This window comes from Oncorhynchus mykiss, chromosome 20, assembly GCF_057628025.1.
Source record: "Oncorhynchus mykiss isolate SJ-2025 chromosome 20, ASM5762802v1, whole genome shotgun sequence".
NCBI classification, from domain to species: Eukaryota; Metazoa; Chordata; class Actinopteri; order Salmoniformes; family Salmonidae; genus Oncorhynchus; species Oncorhynchus mykiss.
This window is the reverse complement of record NC_143041.1, coordinates 3,452,714-3,474,303: the sequence shown is the minus strand read 5'-3', so window position 1 is coordinate 3,474,303 and position 21,590 is coordinate 3,452,714. Positions and strand designations below refer to the sequence as shown.

At 44.1% G+C, this 21,590-nt stretch overlaps 1 protein-coding gene across 2 annotated transcripts in view; it reads right to left on the bottom strand.

Moving 5' to 3' along the window:
* The window catches only part of LOC110498718 (calpain-15), a 109,547-nt gene that overhangs the window by 55,156 nt on the left and 32,801 nt on the right, over nt 1-21,590 (bottom strand). For both annotated transcript variants that reach the window (XM_036955590.2, XM_036955589.2), the window contains exon 2: nt 1,523-3,203. In XM_036955590.2, the coding sequence (XP_036811485.2) occupies nt 1,523-3,181 (1,659 nt within the window). In that variant the 5' untranslated portion in view covers nt 3,182-3,203. The remainder of the gene's footprint in view (nt 1-1,522; nt 3,204-21,590) is intronic.

Here is a 21,590-nt window from a genome sequence, read left to right as displayed (position 1 = left end):
ACCCTCTCTGTATCAGTGACATCCTGACATAATGTAAACGTTATACATTACCCTCTCTCAGTGACATATCCTGACATAATGTAAACGCTATACATTACCCTCTCCCTCAGTGACATATTCTGACATAATGTAAACGCTATACATTACCCTCTCTCCCTCAGTGACATATCCTGACATAATGTAAACGCTATCCATTACCCTCTCTGTATCAGTGACATATCCTGACATAATGTAAACGCTATACATTACCCTCTCTCCCTCAGTGACATGTCCTGACATAATGTAAACGCTATACATTACCCTCTCTCCCTCAGTGACATATCCTGACATAATGTAAACGTTATACATTACCCTCTCTCCCTCGAAATGAATTAGTATATTTCATGATTTCAAAGGTTAAGAAATCAGACCCTCAGTATATTGAACAATGAGTGGTGGGGAAAAGGGACGTCAATCTACATTAGGTATTTTAATCTGGAGATTAGGTTGTAATTCGTTTTTCTCAATTAAGAAAATACCTTGATTCATTTTTCCAGACTGACATTTATGTTGACCCCTTGATAAACGGTCAACCCTCCTGTAATTTGTTAATTAAACATGTTATATCAAAGTTTAGTTAGAAAAATTGGATTTGAAATGCAATTGAACTGACCAATGTTGACTTGCATGCCACCATTTCACCATTACAAAAACCTCATTTCGCGGTTTCAATTTATCACCTCTTAATTAAAAACAAATGACGATGAATGTTTCCTTGTGTGAATTGAAGACTGAAACCGACTGGTAGTGTCTATGTGAGAGAAAGTGGAGTCAGAGAGACATGAAGTCTTATGCGGATCAGAAAGTGTACCAGGGGCAGCATTGTGTAATAGGTTGACGTTGCCCCTAGATGCTGACACAGGGTAGGAAGTTAGGACGGTCTACGCTAAGTTTGGTCAACATCAGTAACAGGACACAGATGCAGTCTGACTAAATAATAAATAAATAATAATTGCAGGAAACTATCTTTAAAACTGCTAAATTCTCTGTACTTGTACATCAACCTGCCTCATGCTCACGGAAAAAGGAGATAGGCTCCTGCACTGTGAGCTGTTCCGGCTCGCACAAGCCAAGGCTCGTTCCTTAATTACTGTCACGCCCACCACCTAAGCCCCTTTTCCATCCAGAGAAAACCCTGTACTGTGCTGTATGGCATTTCAGTGTTGCAGTGTGACGCATGTAAAACAACCCTAACGGATTCACTCTTCATGGCACAATGAAATATGCTGTTTGGGAAGCTTCTTGACTATTCATCTCCATTGAAAGAGATGCTGACGTGTCAGTGGTGAGCTCTTAAGAAACAAAATGGCTACCAGGCACCACCCAGCATGAAAAAAATGGTGTTCTGTACACGGAAACGGATTTTAGTTGCTAGCGTATTATGTCAGTTGTCTTGACCAATGCTCTTTATTCAGAAAACTATTAGCTTTTGAAAATCGTAAACACAATCAATTTCCCAACGTCATGTTTCCAGATGGCTTACCTCTCGACAGAAGGTAGTGATGTTCTCCCAGAGTTCCTTGGCTTCGCCCTCGTCGTTGCGCCGCCTCGCCTCCACATGCATGCTCTCCCTCCTCTTAAGCGGCTTGGCCACCTTGCGCAGTGTCAGGTACTGCTGAGGTGTGTGGCATGCTGCGCAGTTCTTGGACTTGACGTCGTTGAGCAGCGTACACGCCGGACAGCCCCACTGCTTCTCCTGCAGCAGTGTGCACGAGGAAGAGAAGGACGAGGATGAGGAAGAAGAGGAGGTGGTGTTTGTGGCCGAGGGCGAGGGGTAGACCCGGGCCTGTTTCCTGGCTTTGTGTCCAGAAGACAATGTGGAGGAGGCTGAGGAGCAGTAGCAGGGGCCGGGGAGCCTGCAGTGCGGGCAGCAGTGAGAACTAGGCTCCTGGAAACCGTGTAGCTTGGAGGAGCAGCAGGCAGTGCACTTGGTCATCCCGGTGGGGTTGCGTAGGGTACACTTGGAGCAGGCCCAGGTGCTGGAGTCCGGACTAGAGGGGTTTGCTGGCGTGAAGCGCACCGACTCGCAGCCCACCAGGTCGATAAGGTCGGCGCCGGCCCGCGACGAGTGGCATGCCTCGCACTTGGACGAGTCACTCAGGTTGGGCAGGGAGCATCCATGGCACTTCCAGGTGGGGGGTGATGTGACGGGGGTCTTGGAGGTGTGATAAGGAAGGGGGTGGGTGCCGTCCCCTTCCTCCAGGATGCTGTGGCGCTTGCTGGGGAAGGAGGGCTCCTGGGGCTGGGCGTGCTTGGGCTTGGCAGGGCAGAGGGCAGGGCAGTGCTGGGGCAGCACGCAGGCCGTGGAGGGAGAAGTTGGGCTTGGGGCATTGGGGTTAGGGTTGGGCGGACGCCCCGGTGGGGGCACCTCTCTCCTGCTGCGAGGCACCGGGTTGTTCTGGAGAGAGGAGAAGGGCGTGAAAGGGGAGGAGCGTGGCGGTGGGGGCAAGTGGCTGTGGGGGGGCTCCAGGGGTTCACAAGGGGCGGCTGCAGTGGGTGAGTCATCCGTCAAGTCAATGAGGAGCGGGGGGGCAGGGGCCACGTGGACGGGAAACCCTAGCACGGGCGTGCGCACTTCGGGCACCACCAACGCCTCAGGGGGGATCTTGGGCAGCGACAGTTTCCTTGGTCCCCCGCAGGCCGAACAAGACAGTGCAACAGGAGTATTATGAAGTGTGCATCGCGGGCACGCCCAGCCCAAGTGGTGGTGTTGCTGCCCCTCGGGTCCACCCGGGCCACTCAGGCCCCCCACCTCCCCGTTGCTCTCTGACCTCCTCAGTGCCTCCTCAGACGGCTGCTGCCCGCGGGGCTCCAGGAGAACCATGGGAGTCATGACAGGCGTGGGAGTCTCCGGCGGCACGAGGCCATTGGCGATGGTCGCCATGCTTGTGGTCGGTGTGTGGGTACTTGGCGAGGGTCCAAAGCCACAGATGGTGCATGCGCCGGAGCCCTGGGGGTTGTTGAGGGTGCAGCGGGGGCAAGCCCAGCGTTGCTGCTCTTCGGTGCTGCTCAGCCTCAGGATCTGGTTTAGGTCAGGCTTCTGGCGAGGTGCCTCACAGATGGAGCATCGCGGCGCCGCCCCTGCGTTTAGGAAGGTGCATCGGCCGCAAGACCATTCGCTGCCTTGCACCGCCGCCGCCATGGAGCCCGGGGAGTGAGAGTGGCTGTATGAAGGTGGGGGGGGGGGGAGATATTAGGAGCAGTCGGTAAAAAGAAGAGTTGAGATAAGTAGTAGAAAAAAGAAGAGAGAGTAGAGAGAGAGAGAGAGAGAGAGAGAGAGAGAGAGAGAGAGAGAGAGAGAGAGCGAGCGCGAGAGAGAGATAAAGAGGGGAAGAGAGAGGAGACAGAGATTAGCCAGTGCAGTGGAATCAAATCTCCCTCCTGGGGGCATTGAGGGCAGTAAATCCATACACAATGCCCCTGTGATGAAAGGAGCCAGACAGACAGAGACAGCAGAAGAAGCTGCTGCTTCTATTGCAGGAGAATACAGAGTGAATCCTCTCACAACCATATACAACCCTCTCACAACCATCCACCTGACTGACACTTATTGGAATGGAGAAACACCGGGACCTTCTAATCTAACACCTTCTATCATCCTCCCTAAGGCCAATTCTAATGGAGAAGACAGAAGGGGAAATAGAGTGAGTTAGAATGAAAGCACTACATTTATTTAAATAGGCACTGACGGTTGTGTTCCCATCTTGGATTGGGGCTTTGGCCTTGCTGGTGTGTTTCGGCCTATTCTGAAAGAAAGTGATGATTTTCAAAACTAGAATAACTAGCATTCTAGTTCTAACTAGGATGTGTTCCAACTAGGAACAGGAAGTGCGTGTTCCAACTAGGAACAGGAAGTGCGTGTTCCAACTAGGAACAGGAAGTGCGTGTTCCAACTAGGAACAGGATGTGTGTGTTCCAACTAAAAACAATCAAGCTAGGATGTGTTCAAACTAGGATGTGTTTTTAACTAGGATTTGTTCCAACTAGATGTGTTCATACGGCCCGTCCTAGGGGACTGACACGGTTGACCAACTCTAGAGTGTGCCAGGCTGATGGAGGCGAGGGACCGGGATGCCCCTGGGGACACTCGACACGGGGTGTTGTTCGAGCGGAGCCCATAAATGTCATCGCCAATCAAAGCACTCGTGTGTGAACACGGACATGGGGAGGGAAATGGATCAGGTGCTAAGAGCTAGCACCACTAGCACCAACTCGCTAGCCAGGGTACATCTGTCACTATTAATAATACAGCGTTATACAATTACAATGTGTGTTACAGTGGTGCTACACAGTAGGAAATACATCCATCTCGGCCTTTGTCCGTGTAAAAGTGTATCAGAATTGACTGGACATTCTTTCACATTTCTGATGAAATGTAGCCTATTTTTAAGAGTGGTGGTAGATAAATAACAGAGTATGTCTGTTCAGTTCATTGTAAAGGCATATAAAGGCAGAACTGACTGTATAAAGGCAGAACTGACTGTAGACGACATCCTAAGAGGTGCATATCTCCCTTTTAATATGATTCTGTGCACTGTTTTGAAAAGCATTGTGAGTCTATATTCCTTATGCCTTATGTACTGTGTGCTTTCATGTAGTACGGGAATATGAGAAGCCTTCTCTCGAAGATTGACGGCGATTGGACTGGTCCGGGTAAGTCCCACTGTTCCACTACAGCTCCACTGGAGCACCATGTGTCCTGGCCAGCTAATTGCCCTTAGTTCAACTCCATTAAACCCTTTCAGGCAAGAACACAGCTACAACCGAAGAGGTCCTTTAATAGACCAAGACACATCTCACTACTCCTGTTCTAGCCATGGGTCCCAGAGGTGAAGAGAAGGGTCACTTTGAGCTGCGGAGGAGGTGAGAGAGGAGGAGTGACAAGAGGGAGGAGTGCAAATGTTGCTGTGGTGCTATGTATGTGTGTGAGAGATTGAGAGAGAAAGAGAGCGATACAGCAGAGCCAATAATGAGCTACTGTTGCCTACCATTGAACATCTGACTGACATGTCGTGATACCAACACCTGACTAAACGCCTGCATGACGTCTACATCTTATGCTGTTGCCTACCATTGAACGTCTGACTGACATGTCGTGATACCAACACCTGCATCTTACAAAATAGCATTGAGCTACACTACCTGTCGAACGTTTCAGAACACCTACTCATTCAAGGGTTTTTCTTTATTTTTACTATTTTCTACATTGTAGAATAATAACGAAGACATCAAAACTATGAAATAACACATATGGATTCATGTAGTAACCCAAAAATTGCTAAATAAATAAAAATGTTTTTAATATTTGAGATTCTTCAAATAGCCACCCTTTGCCTTGACAGCTTTGCACACTTTTGGCATTCACTCAACCAGGTTCATGAGGTAGTCACCTGGAATGCATTTCAATTAACAGGTGTGCCTTGTTAAAAGTATATTTGTGGAATCTTTCCTTCTTAATGTGTTTGAGCCAATCAGTTGTGTTGTGACAAGGTAGGGGTGGTATATAGAAGACAACCCTATTTGGTAAAAGATCAAGTCCATAATATGGAAAGAACAGCTCAAATAAGCAAAGAGAAACAACAATCCATCATTAATTTAAGACATGAAGGTCAGTCAATCTGGAACATTTCAATAATTTTGAATGCAGTCGCAAAAACTATCAAATGCTATGATGAAACTGTCTCTCATGAGGACCGCCACAGGAAAGGAAGACCAAGAGTTACCTCTGCTGCAGAGGATAAGTTAATTAGCGTTACCAGCCTCAGATTGCAGCCCAAATGAATTCTCACATCAACTGTTCAGAGGAGACTGCGTTAAATCAGACCTTCATGGTTGAATTGCAAACAAACCACTACTAAAGGACATCAATAAGAAGAAGAGACTTTCTTGGGCCAAGAAACACGAGCAAAGGACATTAGACATTAGAAATCTGCCATTTGGTCTGATGAGTCCAAATTTGAGATTTTTGGTTCCAATCGCTGTGTCTTTGTGAGACGCAGAGCAGGTGAACGGATTATCTCTGCATGTGTGGTTCCCACCATGAAGCATGGAGGAAAAGGTGTGATGGTGCTTTGCTGGTGACACTGTCTATTATTTATTTAGAATCTAAGGCACACTTAGCCAACACGGCTACCACAGCATTCTGCAGCGATAGTCCAACTAAGCTCAAACCAGATGGGATGGCGTATCATTTGTTTTTCAATAACAGGACAATGACCCAAAACACACTTCCAGGCTGTGTAAGGGCTATTTAACCAAGGAGAGGGATGGAGTGTTGCATCAGATGACCTGTTCTCCACAATCACCCGATCTCAAACCAATTGAGATGGTTTGTAAATGGTTGGACAGCAGAGTGAAGGAAAAGCAGCCAAGTGCTCAGCATATGTGGGAAGTCCTTCAAGACTGCTGGAAAAGCATTCCTTATGAAGCTGGTTGAGAGAATGCCAAGAGTGTGCAAAGCTGTCATCAAGGCAATGGGTGGCTGCTTTGAAGAATCTAAAAGATATTTTGATTTGTTTAACACCTTTGGTTACTACATGATTCCATGTGTTATTTCATAGTTTTGATGTTTTCACACAAATAACTGGTACTGTATATTATATATATTGTGGGGGAATTGTGAGGGATCAGCCAAACCAAGTGGTCGACTGCACCCTCCCCTGGATGTGGGCCGCAGTACAGCCACTACTGATGAGCTCACCTGAGGCCAATTGACTGATTATTGTTTGTGCCTGACTGAAGGGGCATAGGGGGGAGAGTGATTATGAGCTGGAGACTATTCCTTCTTTTTTGTTGAAGTCAAGTCTCTGAGTCGCATTTCATGCTGTCCTGCCTAGGATTTCGTCAGTGAATAGGTATGGCCTTTCACAATATATACATACACAGTCGTGGCCAAAAATACTGGCAACCTTGCACTTTTTTCAAGTAACTCACAATTATCCCTAAAAATAAGTTGAAATTGAACAAAGTATTTGGTCGCCACAATTTTTTATTTCACATATTACCGAACCTTTGTTTTTGATTCAGAAGTTAATATATCCATATAAATCATAAAATAAACAAATGGCATTGACACCCTTGACTTAATATTTGGTAGCACAGCCTTTGGTCAAAATAACTGCAATCAAGCGCTTCCTGTAGCCAACGACGAGCTTCCTGCACCTCTGTACTGGCAGTTTGGGCCACTCCTCTTGTGCAAACTGCTCCAGTTCTCCCAGATTAGAAGGTTTTCAATGGGATTTAGATCTGCTGGCCACTTCTGGGTGTGTTTGGGGTCATTGTGCTGCTGGAAGAGAGACCCAGCTTTCTGACACTGGGTATGACATTGCGCTCCAAAATACCTTGGTATTCTCCTGATTTCATGATGTCATGCACACGTTCAAGGCACCCAGTGCCAGAGGCAGCAAAGCAACCCCAAAACATAGAAATGGTGTACTTTACCAAAAAGCTCTTTGGTCTCATCTCATCATTTTCCAAGAAGGACTTTGGCATGTTCAGGTATGTTTTGTCAAATTGCAGTCAGGCTTTCTTATGTCTTTCTCTCAGCAGTGGGGTCCTCCTGGGTCTCCTAACATAAAACCCACTTCCATTGAGTTGGCGACGGATGGTGCGACAGGAAACTGTCCTACCTTGTGTCTGAAGGTCAGCTTGAATCTGTGTAGCAGTTGGCCGAGGTGCTTATCCACCATTCTAACAATCCTTCGCTGCAATCTTCCATCAAGTTTTTGTGGCCACGTCCAGTGAGGTTAGCTACAGTGTCATGGGCCTTAAACATCTCGATAACATTACGTACGGTGGAAACAGGAACATCAAGGTCTCTGGAGATGGACTTGTGGCATTGAGATTGGATAATTCTCTGGTTCTTTCTTTTGTCCATGCTCGTTGCGGTACACACAGTGTCAAGAGAGATCTGGAGCTGGTTACTACAGGTACCAGTCCTCTTCTCTATTTAACCTGGATGAATATGTGATGTTTATACTGCAGGCACCTGCAACTCACCACTGGTGAGTTCAATTCCAAAGTAAAGGAGAATCACCTGCTTGAAATCTAATTATTTCTAACTACTTCTAGATGGTGCAAATAATATTGTCCGGGCCATTTTAGGATTTCTTTGTGGAATAATCTAAGATTTAGTAAAATTATTCAGACATTGAAAACATACATATGTGGATACCAAAGTTTCAACAGTTTTCTGGAAGAAATGCTGCATTTTTTGAACAAAGTGCAAGTGCAAATATTTTTGCCACTACTACGTATGCGAGTGTGTGTATATACTATATACACACACACCACCACACACACACTGAACACGAATATAAATGCAACAGGCAACCATTTTTATATAGTTCATATAAGGAAATCAGTCAATTAAAATGAATTCATTAGGCCCTAATCTATGGACATCACATGACTGGGAATACAGATATTCATCGGTTGGTTACATATACCTTAAAAAATAAAAAGGTAGGAGTGTGGATCAGAAAACCAGTCAGTATCTGGTGTGACAACCATTTGCGTCTTGCAGCGCAACACATCTCCTTCGCATAGAGTTGATCAGTCGGTTGATTGTGGCCTGTAGAATGTTGTCCCACTCCTTTTCAATGGCTGTGTGAAGTTGCTGGATATGGGCGGGAACTGGAACATGCCTTCGTCCAAGTGGATCCAGAGCATCCTAAACATGCTCAATGGGTGACATGTCTGGTGAGTGTGCAGGCCATGGAAGAACTGGGACATTTTCAGCTTACAGGAATTGTGTACAGACCCTTACAACATGGGGCCATGCATTATCATGCTGAAACATGAGGTGATGGTGGCAGATGAATGGAATGACAATGGGCCTCAGGATCTTGTCACGGTATCTCTCTGCATTAAAATCGACAAAATGCAATTGTACGTCGCTTATGCCTGTCCATACCATAAGCATACTGCCACAATGGGGCACTCTGTTCAAAATGTTGACACCAGCAAACCGCTCACCCACACGACGCCATACACGTGGTCTTCCATCTGCCCAGTACAGTTTAAACCGGGATTCATCCTTGAAGAGCACACTTCTCCAGCGTGCCAGTGGCCATCAAAGGTCAGCCTTTGCCCATTTAGTCAGTGACAACACCGAACTGCATTCAGGTCAAGACCCTGGTGAGGATGATGAGCGCTCAGATGAGCTTCTCTGAGAAATTATTCGGTTGCACAACCCACAGTTTCATCAGCTGTCTGGGTGGCTGATCCTGCAGGTGAAGGATGTGGAGGTCTTGGGCTGGCGGGGTTACTTGTGGTCTGCGGATGTGAGGCCGGTTGGACATGCTGCCAAATTCTCTAAAACGATGTTGGAGGTGGCTTATGGTAGATATATGAACATTAAATTCTCTGGCAACAGCTCTGCAGTCAGCATGCCAATTGCACACTCCCTCAACTTGAGACATCTGTGGCATTGCATTGTGTGACAAAAGTGCACTTGTGACTCGAATCAGGAAACTTGGCGTATTTATTTATTTATTTAACCTTTATTTAACCAGGTAGGCAAGTTGAGAACAAGTTCTCATTTACAATTGCGACCTGGCCAAGATAAAGCAAAGCAGTTCGACACATACAACAACACAGAGTTACACATGGAGTAAAACAAACATACAGTCAATAACACAGTAGAAAAATAAGTCTATATACGAAGTGAGCAAGTGAGGTGAGATAAGGGAGGTAAAGGCAAAAAAAGGCCATGGTGGAGAAGTAAATACAATATAGCAAGTAAAACACTGGAATGGTTGATTTGCAGTGGAAGAATGTGCAAAGTAGAGAGAAATAATGGGGTGCAAAGGAGGAAAATAAATAAATAAGTACAGTAGGGAAAGAGGTAGTTGTTTGGGCTAAATTATAGATGGGCTATGTACAGGTGCAGTAATCTGTGAGCTGCTCTGACACCTGGTGCTTAAAGCTAGTGAGGGAGATAAGTGTTTCCAGTTTCAGAGATTTTTGTAGATCATTCCAGTCATTGGCAGCAGAGAACTGGAAGGAGAGGCGGCCAAAGGAATAATTGGTTTTGGGGGTGACCAGAGAGATATACCTGCTGGAGCGCGTGCTACAGGTGGGTGCTGCTATGGTGACCAGCGAGCTGAGATAAGGGGGGACTTTACCTAGTAGAGTCTTGTAGATGACCCGGAGCCAGTGGGTTTGGCGACGAGTATGAAGCGAGGGCCAGCCAACGAAAGCATACAGGTCGCAGTGTTGGGTAGTATATGGGGCTTTGGTGACAAAACGGATGGCACTGGGATAGACTGCATCCAATTTATTGAGTAGGGAATTGGAGGCTATTTTGTAAATGACATCGCCGAAGTCGAGGATTGGTAGGATGGTCAGTTTTACAAGGGTGTGTTTGGCAGCATAAGTGAAGGATGCTTTGTTGCGAAATAGGAAGCCAATTCTAGATTTAATTTTGGATTGGAGATGTTTGATGTGAGTCTGGAAGGAGAGTTTACAGTCTAACCAGACACCCAGGTATTTGTAGTTGTCCACATATTCTAAGTCAGAGACGTCCAGAGTAGTGCAGGTGCAGGCAGCGATCGGTTGAAGAGCATGCATTTAGTTTTACTTGTATTTAAGAGCAATTGGAGGCCACGGAAGGAGAGTTGTATGGCATTGAAGCGCGCCTGGAGGGTTGTTAACACAGTGTCCAAAGAAGGGCCAGAAGTATACAGAATGGTGTCGTCTGCGTAGAGGTGGATCAGAGACTCACCAGCAGCAAGCGCGACATCATTGATGTATACAGAGAAGAGAGTCAGTCCAATAATTGAGCCCTGTGGCACCCCCATAGAGACTGCCAGAGGTCCGGACAACAGACCCTCCGATTTGACACACTGAACTCTATCAGAGAAGTAATTGGTGAACCAGGCGAGGCAATCATTTGAGAAACCAAGGCTGATGAGTCGGCCGATGAGGATGTGGTGATTGACACAGAGTCGAAAGCCTTGGCCAGGTCAATGAATACGGCTGCACAGTATTGTTTCTTATCGATGGCGGTTAAGATAGCGTTCAGGACCTTGAGTTTGGCTGAGGTGCACCCATGACCAGCTCTGAAACCAGATTGCATAGTGGAGAAGGTATGGTGGGATTCCAAATGGTTGGGAATCTGTTTGTTGACTTGGCTTTCGAACACCTTAGAAAGGCAGGGTCGGATAGATATGTCTGTAGCAGTTTGGTCAATAGTGTCACCCCCCTTTGAAGAGGGGGAAAACCGCAGCTGCTTTCCAATCTTTGGGAATCTCAGAGGGGTGGCAACAATTTCGGCAGATAATTTTACAAAGAAAGGGTCCAGATTGTCTAGCCCTGGATTTGGGAGAAGGAGAAATGGGGAAGGCTTGGGTGAGTTGCTGTGGGGGTACAGTGCTGTTGACCGGGGTAGGGGTAGCCAGGTGGAAAGCATGGCCAGCCGTAGAAAAATGCTTATTGAAATTCTCAATTATAGTGGATTTATCGGAAGTGACAGTGTTTCCTATCTTCAGTGCAGTGGGCAGCTGGGAGGAGGTGTTCTTATTCTCCATGGACTTAAGTGTCCCATAACTTTTTTGAGTTTGTGTTGCAGGAAGCAAATTGTATATTGGTTTCTAGCTTCCCTGAAAAGTTGCATATCACGGGGGCTGTTCGATGCTAATGCAGAACGCCATAGGATGTTTTTGTGTTGGTTAAGGACAGTCAGGTCTGGAGAGAACTAAGGGCTATATCTGTACCTGGTTCTAAATTTCTTGAATGGGGCATGCTTATTTAAGATGGTGAGGAAGGCATTGAAAAAATAAATAAAAAACAGACATCCTCTACTGACGGGATGAGATCAATATCCTTCCAGGATACACCAGCCAGGTCGATTAGAAAGGCCTGCTCGCTGAAGTGTTTTAGGGAGCGTTTGACAGTGATGAGGGGTGGTCGTTTGACAGCAGACCCATTACGTATGCAGGCAATGAGGCAGTGATCGCTGACATCCTGGTTGAAAACAGCAGAGGTGTATTTGGAGGGGAGGGCAGGTTGGTTAGGATGATATCTATGAGGGTGCCCGTGTTTACGGCTTTGGGGTGGTACTTGGTAGGTTCATTGATAATTTGTGTGAGATTGAGGGCATCAAGCTTAGATTGTAGGATGGCTGGGGTGTTAAGCATGTTCCAGTTTATGTCGCCTAGCAGCACGAGCTCTGAAGATAGATGGGGGGCAATCAGTTTACATATGGTGTCCAGAGCACAGCTGGGGGCAGAGGGTGGTCTATAGCAGGCGGCAACGGTGAGAGACTTGTTTTTAGAGAGGTGGATTTTTAAAAGTATAAGTTATAGATATAGTTATAGTGACCCAAGAAAAATTGTCCGATAGACCTATTCAGATAGCAGCCGATAAGACAGCTAACGATTAGCGGGCCGCAGATGGGCGTTCAGGTAACGTCGCGACGGAGGGGCCAGTTGGATAACTCCCTTGGGCAGATAACGTCGGTAATCCATTCGTGAAGGCCCGGTGGGGCTCCGCATTGGCAGTAAAACGGGTCCGGATAGGCGATTGTAGCCCAAGAGTGACTGATGGAACTCTTCACCTGGCTAGCTCCGGAATAATTAATAATTTGCTCCGGGATCGACGTAAGCCAATAGTCACACAGATAGCAGCTAACTAGCTGCAAGATCCAGGTGTAAATGGATGTCGCAAGTCACGACTTCACAGGAGAGCCGTTTGAACATAAAACATTTTTTTAAATCAAAATGCATTTTTTGGGGGGCAGAAATGCCTTCTCGAACATGTGAACTTTCATGTGCCTTAATAACAAACTTGTATGCCCTCTGTAAATACAAATACAATTGTTAAATTATGAGCCACAGAAAGTTAGCAACCTTCCCACTAGCCATGATTGGCTGAGATAACGAGTGGGTTGGACATGCAGAGAGAAGATTTCAGATTGTCAAAATATATTCAATGTGGCAGACCAAAGTCATTTCAAGCTAAAGTGTACTGTTAGCTAGCTAACGTTAGCTAGGGAGCCAGCCAGTTTACATTATTATTTGTTTCCCAGAGCTGTTTGCTTTTCTAGATAGAGTAATGTTTGATAGCTAACATTGGACCTTGTTGGTTAGCTCCCAGCACTGTGGTTTTGTTGGCACTTTGTTCAATGTTGTTTAACTAGCTAACGTTAGCTGGCTGGCTCATTATCTAACGTTACGTGACATGTGTGATCTTAAACGTTGTTTATCTAGTTAGGTTAATTGTTTACCTAGCTAGCTAGCTATATGTCATAAGCTAAAGTGTACTGTTAACTAGCTAGCTAGTGTTAGCTGGCTGGCTCCCTAGCGGACATTATTATTTGTTTACCAGAGCTGTTTGCTCTACTAGTTAGAGCCTAATGTTAGGCATTGTTGGCACTTTGTTCATTGTTAACGTAGTTAACGTTAGCTGGCTGGCTCGTTAGCTAACATTACGTGACGTGTAGAGCACCAGTTGACGTCTGTCAGTAAACGTCTGCAGAAAAGCGTAATGAAATTGTTGCCAGCAGAGCTGGTTAGCCTGTTTTCATATTATCCAGAGGTAAACAAATAATCAGCCAAGAGCATCAGGTGTCCGTTCCGAAAGCGAAACGAGATGGGGGGTTAATGCTTAAGAGGGTGTGAACGATGCTGAATGGGTGTAGATAAAGAAGAGCTCTTCACTAGATACCAAAACATTTAAATGCAATTTTCTCAAAAGTGAGTTTACAAGTTGATCAACTTTCAAAGAAGAGTTACTTTCCCATTGTTCCTCAAATGCAGTGTATGATATGCCATTTTGTAGCCGAGTCTCTACTTTTATCCAATGTAGAAAAAACACAATTCACATTTTGCTACATACAGTCGTATGAAAAAGTTTGGGCACCCCTCTGAGGCTGCATAATAATTTACTCTGTCGGCACAGAAAATGATCACAGTGGCATGCCATTCATTTTCTAATAAAAGCTGAGTACTGGGGTATTGTCCAGACAAAGATTTTTAGTGCAGCAATATTAAATTTTATGAAATTAAATCAGATGTGAAAAATTGGCTATGCAAAAATGTGGGCACCTTTGTCATTCTGTTGATTTGAATACCTGTAACTACTTAGCACTGATGAATTGGAACACACAATTGGTTTGGTGAGCTCATTAAGCCTTGAACTTCATAGACAAGTGCATCCAATCATGAGAAAAGGTATTTAAGGTGGCCAATTGCAAGTTGTTGTTCTCTTTGACTCTCTGAAGAGTGGTAACATGGGGGCCTCAAAACAACTCTCAAATGACCTGAAAACAAAGATTGTTCAACATTATGGTTTAGAGGAAGGCTACAAAAAGCTATCGCAGAGATTTAAGCTGTCAGTGTCCACTGTGAGGAACATAGTGAGGAAATGGAAGACCACAGGCACAGTTCTTGTTAAGGCCAGAAGTGGCAGGCCAAGTAAAATATCGGAGAGGCAAAGGCAAAGGATGGTGAGAATGGTCAAAAACAGCCCACAGACCACCTCCAAAGACCTACAACATCATCTTGCTGCAGATGGTGTCACTGCATCGTTCCACAATTCAGAGCACTTTGCACAAGCAGAAGCTGTATGGGAGACTGATGCGGAAGAAGCCTTTTCTGCACACACGCCACAAACAGAGTCGCTTGAGGTATGCAAACGCACATTTGGACAAGCCAGCTTCATTTTGGAATAAGGTGCTGTGGACTGATGAAACAAAGATTGAGTTATTTGGTCATAACAAGGGACGTTGTGCAAGGAGGCAAAGAACACAGCGTTCCAAGAAAAACACTTGCTACCCACAGTACAATGGGGGTTCCATCATGCTGTGGGGCTGTGTGGCCAGTGCCGGTACTGGGAATCTTGTTCAAGTTGAGGGTCGCATGGATTCCACCCAATATCAGCAGATTCTTGGGAATAATGTTGAAGAATCAGTCACAAAGGTGAAGTTACGCCGGGGCTGGATATTTCAACAAGACAACGACCCAAAACACAGCTCAAAATCTACCCGGGCATTTATGCAGAGGAACAAGTACAATGTTTTGGAATGGCCATCCCAGTCCCCAGACCTGAATATCATTGAGAATCTGTGGGATGATTTGAAGCGGGCTGTCCATGCTCGGCAACCATCAAACCTAACTGAAATGGATATGTTTTGTAAGGAGGAATGGTCCAAAACACCTTCATCTAGAATACAGACACTCATTAGAGGCTATGGGAAGCATCTAGAGCATGGGTGTCAAACTCTGGCCCGTGGGCCAAATTTGGCCCGCGGGGTAATTATATTTGGCCCGCGAGACAATACCAAATTACTACTAGAGCTGGCCCGCCGGTATTATACAGCGCATTCACCACTAATACTACGAATCCCATAATGCTCTGCTGTTTTCGCGCGCCAATCAGGACAGGACCCAGAAACGCTCTCTCCTCTGTGACAGTAGTCATAGCAACATAGACGCTACAACTGTCAGCAAGCTAACCCTTCCCAAAAATGGCGAAAAGAAAGGCAGAAAACAGGAGCTTTCTGGACAAGTGGGAGGCAGAATATCTGTTTACATATGTAAAAGACAAACCTGTTTGTCTTGTTTGTGGAGTCAACGTGGCTGTAAGTAAGGAGTACAACATTAGACGACACTATGAAACGAAACACCATGACAAATACAAGGACCTGGACATGACTCAAAGGAGCCAGAAAGTAGAGGAGATGAAAAGAAGTTTGGTTTCACAACAGAATATGTTTAAAAAAGCCACATCACAAAGCGAGGCTGCTGTAAAAGCTAGTTATATAGTGGCAGCAGAGATCGCAAAATCAGCCCGGCCCTTTAATGAGGGAGAGTTCATGAAAAAGTGCATGATGAAGGTTTGTGACCTCGTATGCCCAGAGAAAAAACAAGCATTTTCAAACGTGAGCCTGAGCAGGAACACAGTAGCTGATCGCACATGTGATCTTGCCACCAATCTGTATGACCAGCTGATGGAAAAGGGAAAAGATTTTGTTGCGTTCTCCCTCGCTGTGGATGAGAGCTGCGACGCATCTGATACTGCTCAGCTGTCAGTCTTCATCCGTGGAGTGGACTCAAATCTGTGTGTTACGGAGGAGCTATTAGGATTCAAATCAATGCATGGCACAACCACAGGAAAGGAAATCTTTGAGGAGGTTTCCAAATGTGTAACTGAAATAAAGCTGCCGTGGGATAAACTCGTTGGATTAACGACAGATGGTGCGCCAGCGATGTGCGGTAAAAAGAGTGGACTGGTGGGCATGGTTCGGGAGAAGATGCGGGAAGAGAACTGTGCAGGTGAGCTAACTGTTTACCACTGCATCATACATCAGGAAGCACTGTGTGCCAAAGCCCTAAAGGTGGAACATGTTATGACCACAGTAACACAGGTAGTTAACTTTATAAGAGCCAAAAGTCTAAATCACCGCCTGTTTAAATCTTTTCTCGAGGAGTGTGGTTCGGAATACGCAGACGTGCCGTATCACACAGAGGTGAGATGGCTAAGCAGAGGAAAAGTACTGAACAGATGTTTCGAGCTGCGTGAGGATATATGTCAATTCCTGGAAACCAAAGGGAAGGATACAGCAGAGCTCCGGGAGCCGGCGATTTGCCGACTTCGATGCCCAGAAATGCAAGTTTGAACTGCTTAGTAATCCCTTCGCAGTTGATGTGGAAAATGCACCAACCAACATCCAAATGGAGCTGATTGAACTCCAGTGCAACGACACGCTGATGTCAAAGTATGATGCTGTGGGCACCGCACAGTTTCCACGGTTCATCCCTGACACAATGCCTCAGCTCTGCACCCAAGCTGCTCAGATGCTCTCCATGTTCGGCAGCACTTATCTATGCGAGCAACTTTTCTCCTCGATGAAGATGACCAAAACAACTCACAGGAGACGTCTGACTGATGAACATCTTCGCTCGATACTGAGGATTTCTTCAGCTCAGAGCTTGAGCCCAGACATTGATGAACTAGCATCCAAGAAGAGATGCCAGGTATCTGGCTTGGGCACATCAGATTAGACCAGTGTGCAATAATTAACGTTTTCTTTATGCACTTTTTCTTGCTACAAGGCATGGGCTTGAATGGTTGATTGATTTATTATCATTTTATTTGTAAAATTATTAGCCAGTGGAAAAAGTTTATTTTGGTATTTAAATCAGAAGGCTGCAAATAGAAAAGAGGCATACAATTTTTATTTACATTTTATTTATTTAATAAATGAATGCCATTGATGTGTTTTTTCATTTGAAATTCGATTTTCCATGTCTCCACTATTAAATTATATATTGTATGGTAATAAGCGATGCTTGTTCCATATTCAATGTTAAAGCAAAACTTGTTTGGGTCCATATTAAAAGGTTAATTTGTTCAATGTTGGCCCGTGACTTTGTTCAGGTTTTACATTTTGGCCCACTGGGTATTTGAGTTTGACACCCCTGATCTAGAGGCTGTTATTTTAGCAAAAGGAGGCTCTACTAAATATTGATGTGATTTTTCTATTGGGGTGCCCACATTTATGCACCTGTCTAATTTTGTTTTGATGCATATTGCACATTTTCTGTTAATCCAATAAACCTAATTTCACTACTGAAATGTCCATCAGTTATTTGATAGATCAAAATGAAATTGCTGATCCAAACACCCAATTATTTATAAATGGAAATCATGGAAATTGTCAGGGGTGCCCAAACTTTTTCATGCGACTGTAAGACCTAATCCAGGTGGTGAGTCACATTTTAGAGTAACTTTTTATTGTCCCCACAGGAGCACCTGTGTAATGATGATGCTGTTTAATCAGCTTCTTGATATGCCACATATGTCAGGTGGATGGATTATCTTGGCAAAGGAGAAATGCTCAATAACAGGGGTGTAGAACATTTTTTGAGAGAGACATTTGTGAGTATGAAATATTCTAGGAACTTCTATTTCAGTTTACAGCCTACATATAATTTGTCAGTCAGAGAGAGGCTCTGCTGACAAACAGCTGAAAAAGTTGTTGGCACCGGTGGAAGAAGTTAGTACAGAACCTTGGTGTGTCTCTGTGTGTGATCGTGGCCATGTGAATTGTGCCCACTAGTAGCCCAGGGCAGTGAGAGGGAAAGGAAGTCACATTGCTTTCAGAAGCCATTAGTGATAAACTCTCCCTGGCCCGGGCCAGCACTCCTCTCCAACTGGGAATGGACTTAGCTACTGTCCGGTAGTTAACACTAACACAGAGAAGATAGGGAAAAGCTACCCTTAGAGAAGAGAAGCAAAGTAACAGAGCACCTGGTTAAGTCCTCTTAACCCTCAAAACACTAGCAATCAGGCAGTAAGTACTTGAAGGCCATTGCTCAAACATTCACAGTATTCATCTTTCAAACGCATAAAATGAATCAGAAACAAGTATCCATTACTAAAAAACAAGAGGGTTTAGGTCCATCTCTAAAACTCACTCATAGTCCAACTCCAACCAAACACAGAAACTGTGATCAGGGCACTTCTCCCTAAAACAATGACAGCAGAAACTGTCCTCACACGACCCTACTGTTACACTTGCAATGTGAAGTGAAGTGCATTTTCCACAGTACTCTGCTGTTCACTCAATTCTCTATGGCTTAGTGGAGCAGCCCACTGCTAGGGAGAGAGACCATGTTCACACAGTCTCTCTCACACACAGTCAAAAGGGTAAAACCATTTGAATTCAAGCAATTTTGACAGCACCCATTTTGATTTGAACAAAACCATCCATGCATATTTGCTTATTGTAGAAGTGCTCAGAAATGGACTATTTTTACCTGAATGCCAAAACATTCAAGAGAAAAAGGCCGTGCCTAAAACACAACTAAAACTGTCTACCAGCTACTGTGGTAGGCAGATAAAAAAATATTATTTTTTCACCAACCACTCAGATTTTCTACCAATCAAAATATATATTTTTTGCATTAATTACACCAAAAAAATGAAACAAAATGGATGATGTATTCTAAAACAAGGAATGTATTACTATTAAGATGCAATGTGGTATTTTGCTAATTTAAGCTAAATATGACAGATGAGCCACATTTCAGCAGCCCCTTTAAAGTTACTGTTGCAACAGGGCCACTCCAGTCAATGTGTGCCTGTGAGAAGCTGACTAGTAGAGGCTACTACGTGACAACAAACACACCGTTCCAAGGCACTTCCATGGTTTGTGTTGCCCATTCACGTTCTGCCTGGCACACACACACACAATCCTTGTCTCAATTGTCTCAAGGCTTAAAGATCCTTCTTTAACCACCTTCCTCCTCCCCTTCATCTAAACTGACTGAAGTGGATTTAACAAGTGACATCAATAAGGGATCATAGACTGACCAGGTGAAAGCTATGTCATGGAATGAGCTGGTGTTCTTAATGTTTTGTATACTCAGTGTATCCATATAGGGTTGTCAAACTATATAAACATTTTCACCCCCAAAAATGTTTTAATGGAAATCAAGAATTATTTTTGCCCTTAATGTCAATGATTAAAAAAAAACACATTAAACAACTAAATAAATCATATTCGCATAAATTGTATCTTAGTCCCTAATTTACATAATGAGGTTTTGTGTTGTGCCCGTCATCAGCTGAGACACATCATGCTCTTGAATACATGTTGGCTGATAAATGTAGCCTATTAAAATGGGTATGAAATGTACATTTCTGCTTTCAAATGGTACCACAAAAATGGTTGGAAGTCCACACATCAGAGAATGTTGACTTGAATGGGAATATCTGTTGTATTAAATTATACTGTCAGTCCTCTTTCAGAAAGATGTCATACCCCTTGAATTGCTCCACATTTTGTTGTGTTACAGCATGAATTCAAAATGGACTAAATCAATTTCATCACCCATCTACACACGTTAGAATCACAATTTGCAGCAATTACAGCTCTTGGTAAGTCTCTAAGAGCTTTGCACACCTGGATTGTACAATATTTTTTTTGCTTTGTGAAGTTGGTTGTTGATCATTACTAGACAGCCAATTTAAGTCGAAACTTTAACTTGGCCACTCAGGAACATTCAATGACGTCTTGGTAAGCAACTCCAGTGTATATTTGGTCTTGTGTTTTAGGCTATTTTCCTTCACCCTGTCATTTAGGTTACAATGTTGATCTATCGTCAGTTCACAGCCATTCAACTTTCTGAAGGCACTGTAAATTGGCAAATCGACATAGGGTGGGTTAGTCATTTGAAGTAAAAATAAAAATGGCAATGGTGCACCAGCTACAGCTATCTGACGGGATAGTTCCATTCTATGAATTCTATTTCTTGATAGAAATGACACCCACCATGTATTAAAGTGTATGTTGGGTCTCAACCGATGGCGAGCACAACACAATAGAACCTCAGATTATGTAAAGTAGGGTCTAATCTGCAACGTGCGAATATCAAAAAAAATAGTAGTTTACACATTTTTTGATAACTGACATTAAGGGCAGAAAAATGTATTCATTTTTATTAAAACATTTTTGGAGGTGAAAATGTTTGTCGTTTGACAATGCTGCTTGTAGACTGAAATGATATCAAACTCAAGCGTTGTATCTTTTCCAGTGATGAAGACGAGGATGTCTCATGGTAGGGTGGGGGATGCAAAATGGATCCACTTTGAGCAGCTTTATCTCCTGAATGTTTTGGCATTCAGGTCCAAAAAGTCCCTTTCTGACCATTTCTTCAAAGAGGCAAACGTATTGGAAGTTTTTTTTTCAATCAAAAGGGATGCTCTCAAAAAAGGATTGAATTCGAATGGATTTACCTTACAGACAGACACCTCTCCACAGCCCTGCTTCCACTCCGACGGAAGGAATCGAGCATGACAAGACAACCACAAAAAAGGGACACTTCATTTTTTTCAAACAGAATTTCCCCGGCAACTATTTTAATAACTTTCAGACCTCCTTCTTCATCACCAAAAGTAAAACCAAACTGTTGGCAAAGGAAGGCCACTGTAAAATCTATTGTTATGGTGCTCAATGACTCATTCAATGTTATTGGTTCCAATCACAAATTAACAGAATAAAATAACAATCAATACAAATCCCTCAACAGCTGTTAATTTGAATAAACATTTACTTTAGTTTATTTAATAAATATTTTCTTAACTCTATTTCTTGAACTGCATTGTTGGTTAAGGGCTTGTAAGTAAGCATTTCATGGTAACCTGTTGTACCAGGCTGAATCACATCTGGCGGTGATTGGGAGTCCCAGAGGGCGGAGTACAATTGGCCCACCGTCTTCCAGGTTTGGCCGGGGTAGGCCGTCATTGTAAATACGAATTTGTTCTTAACTGACTTGCCTAGCTAAAAAGGTTAAAGAAAAAATATATATATATAAATTTGGCGCATGTGACATAACATTTTATTACATTTTATAAACAGTAATCCGTTTCGGTATGCATAATAGTAAAAGTATTTAGCATTGAAGCATTATTAAATCTAACTAATGAATTGATCATTATCTGGCATTGCCTGTGGTACCAACTTCTTTCTTGTAGGCTTGCGGGAACCCCCACCCACCATCTTCTGTCCTTGGCCTTGTGTTCTGTGGAGCTGCTCAAAAAGT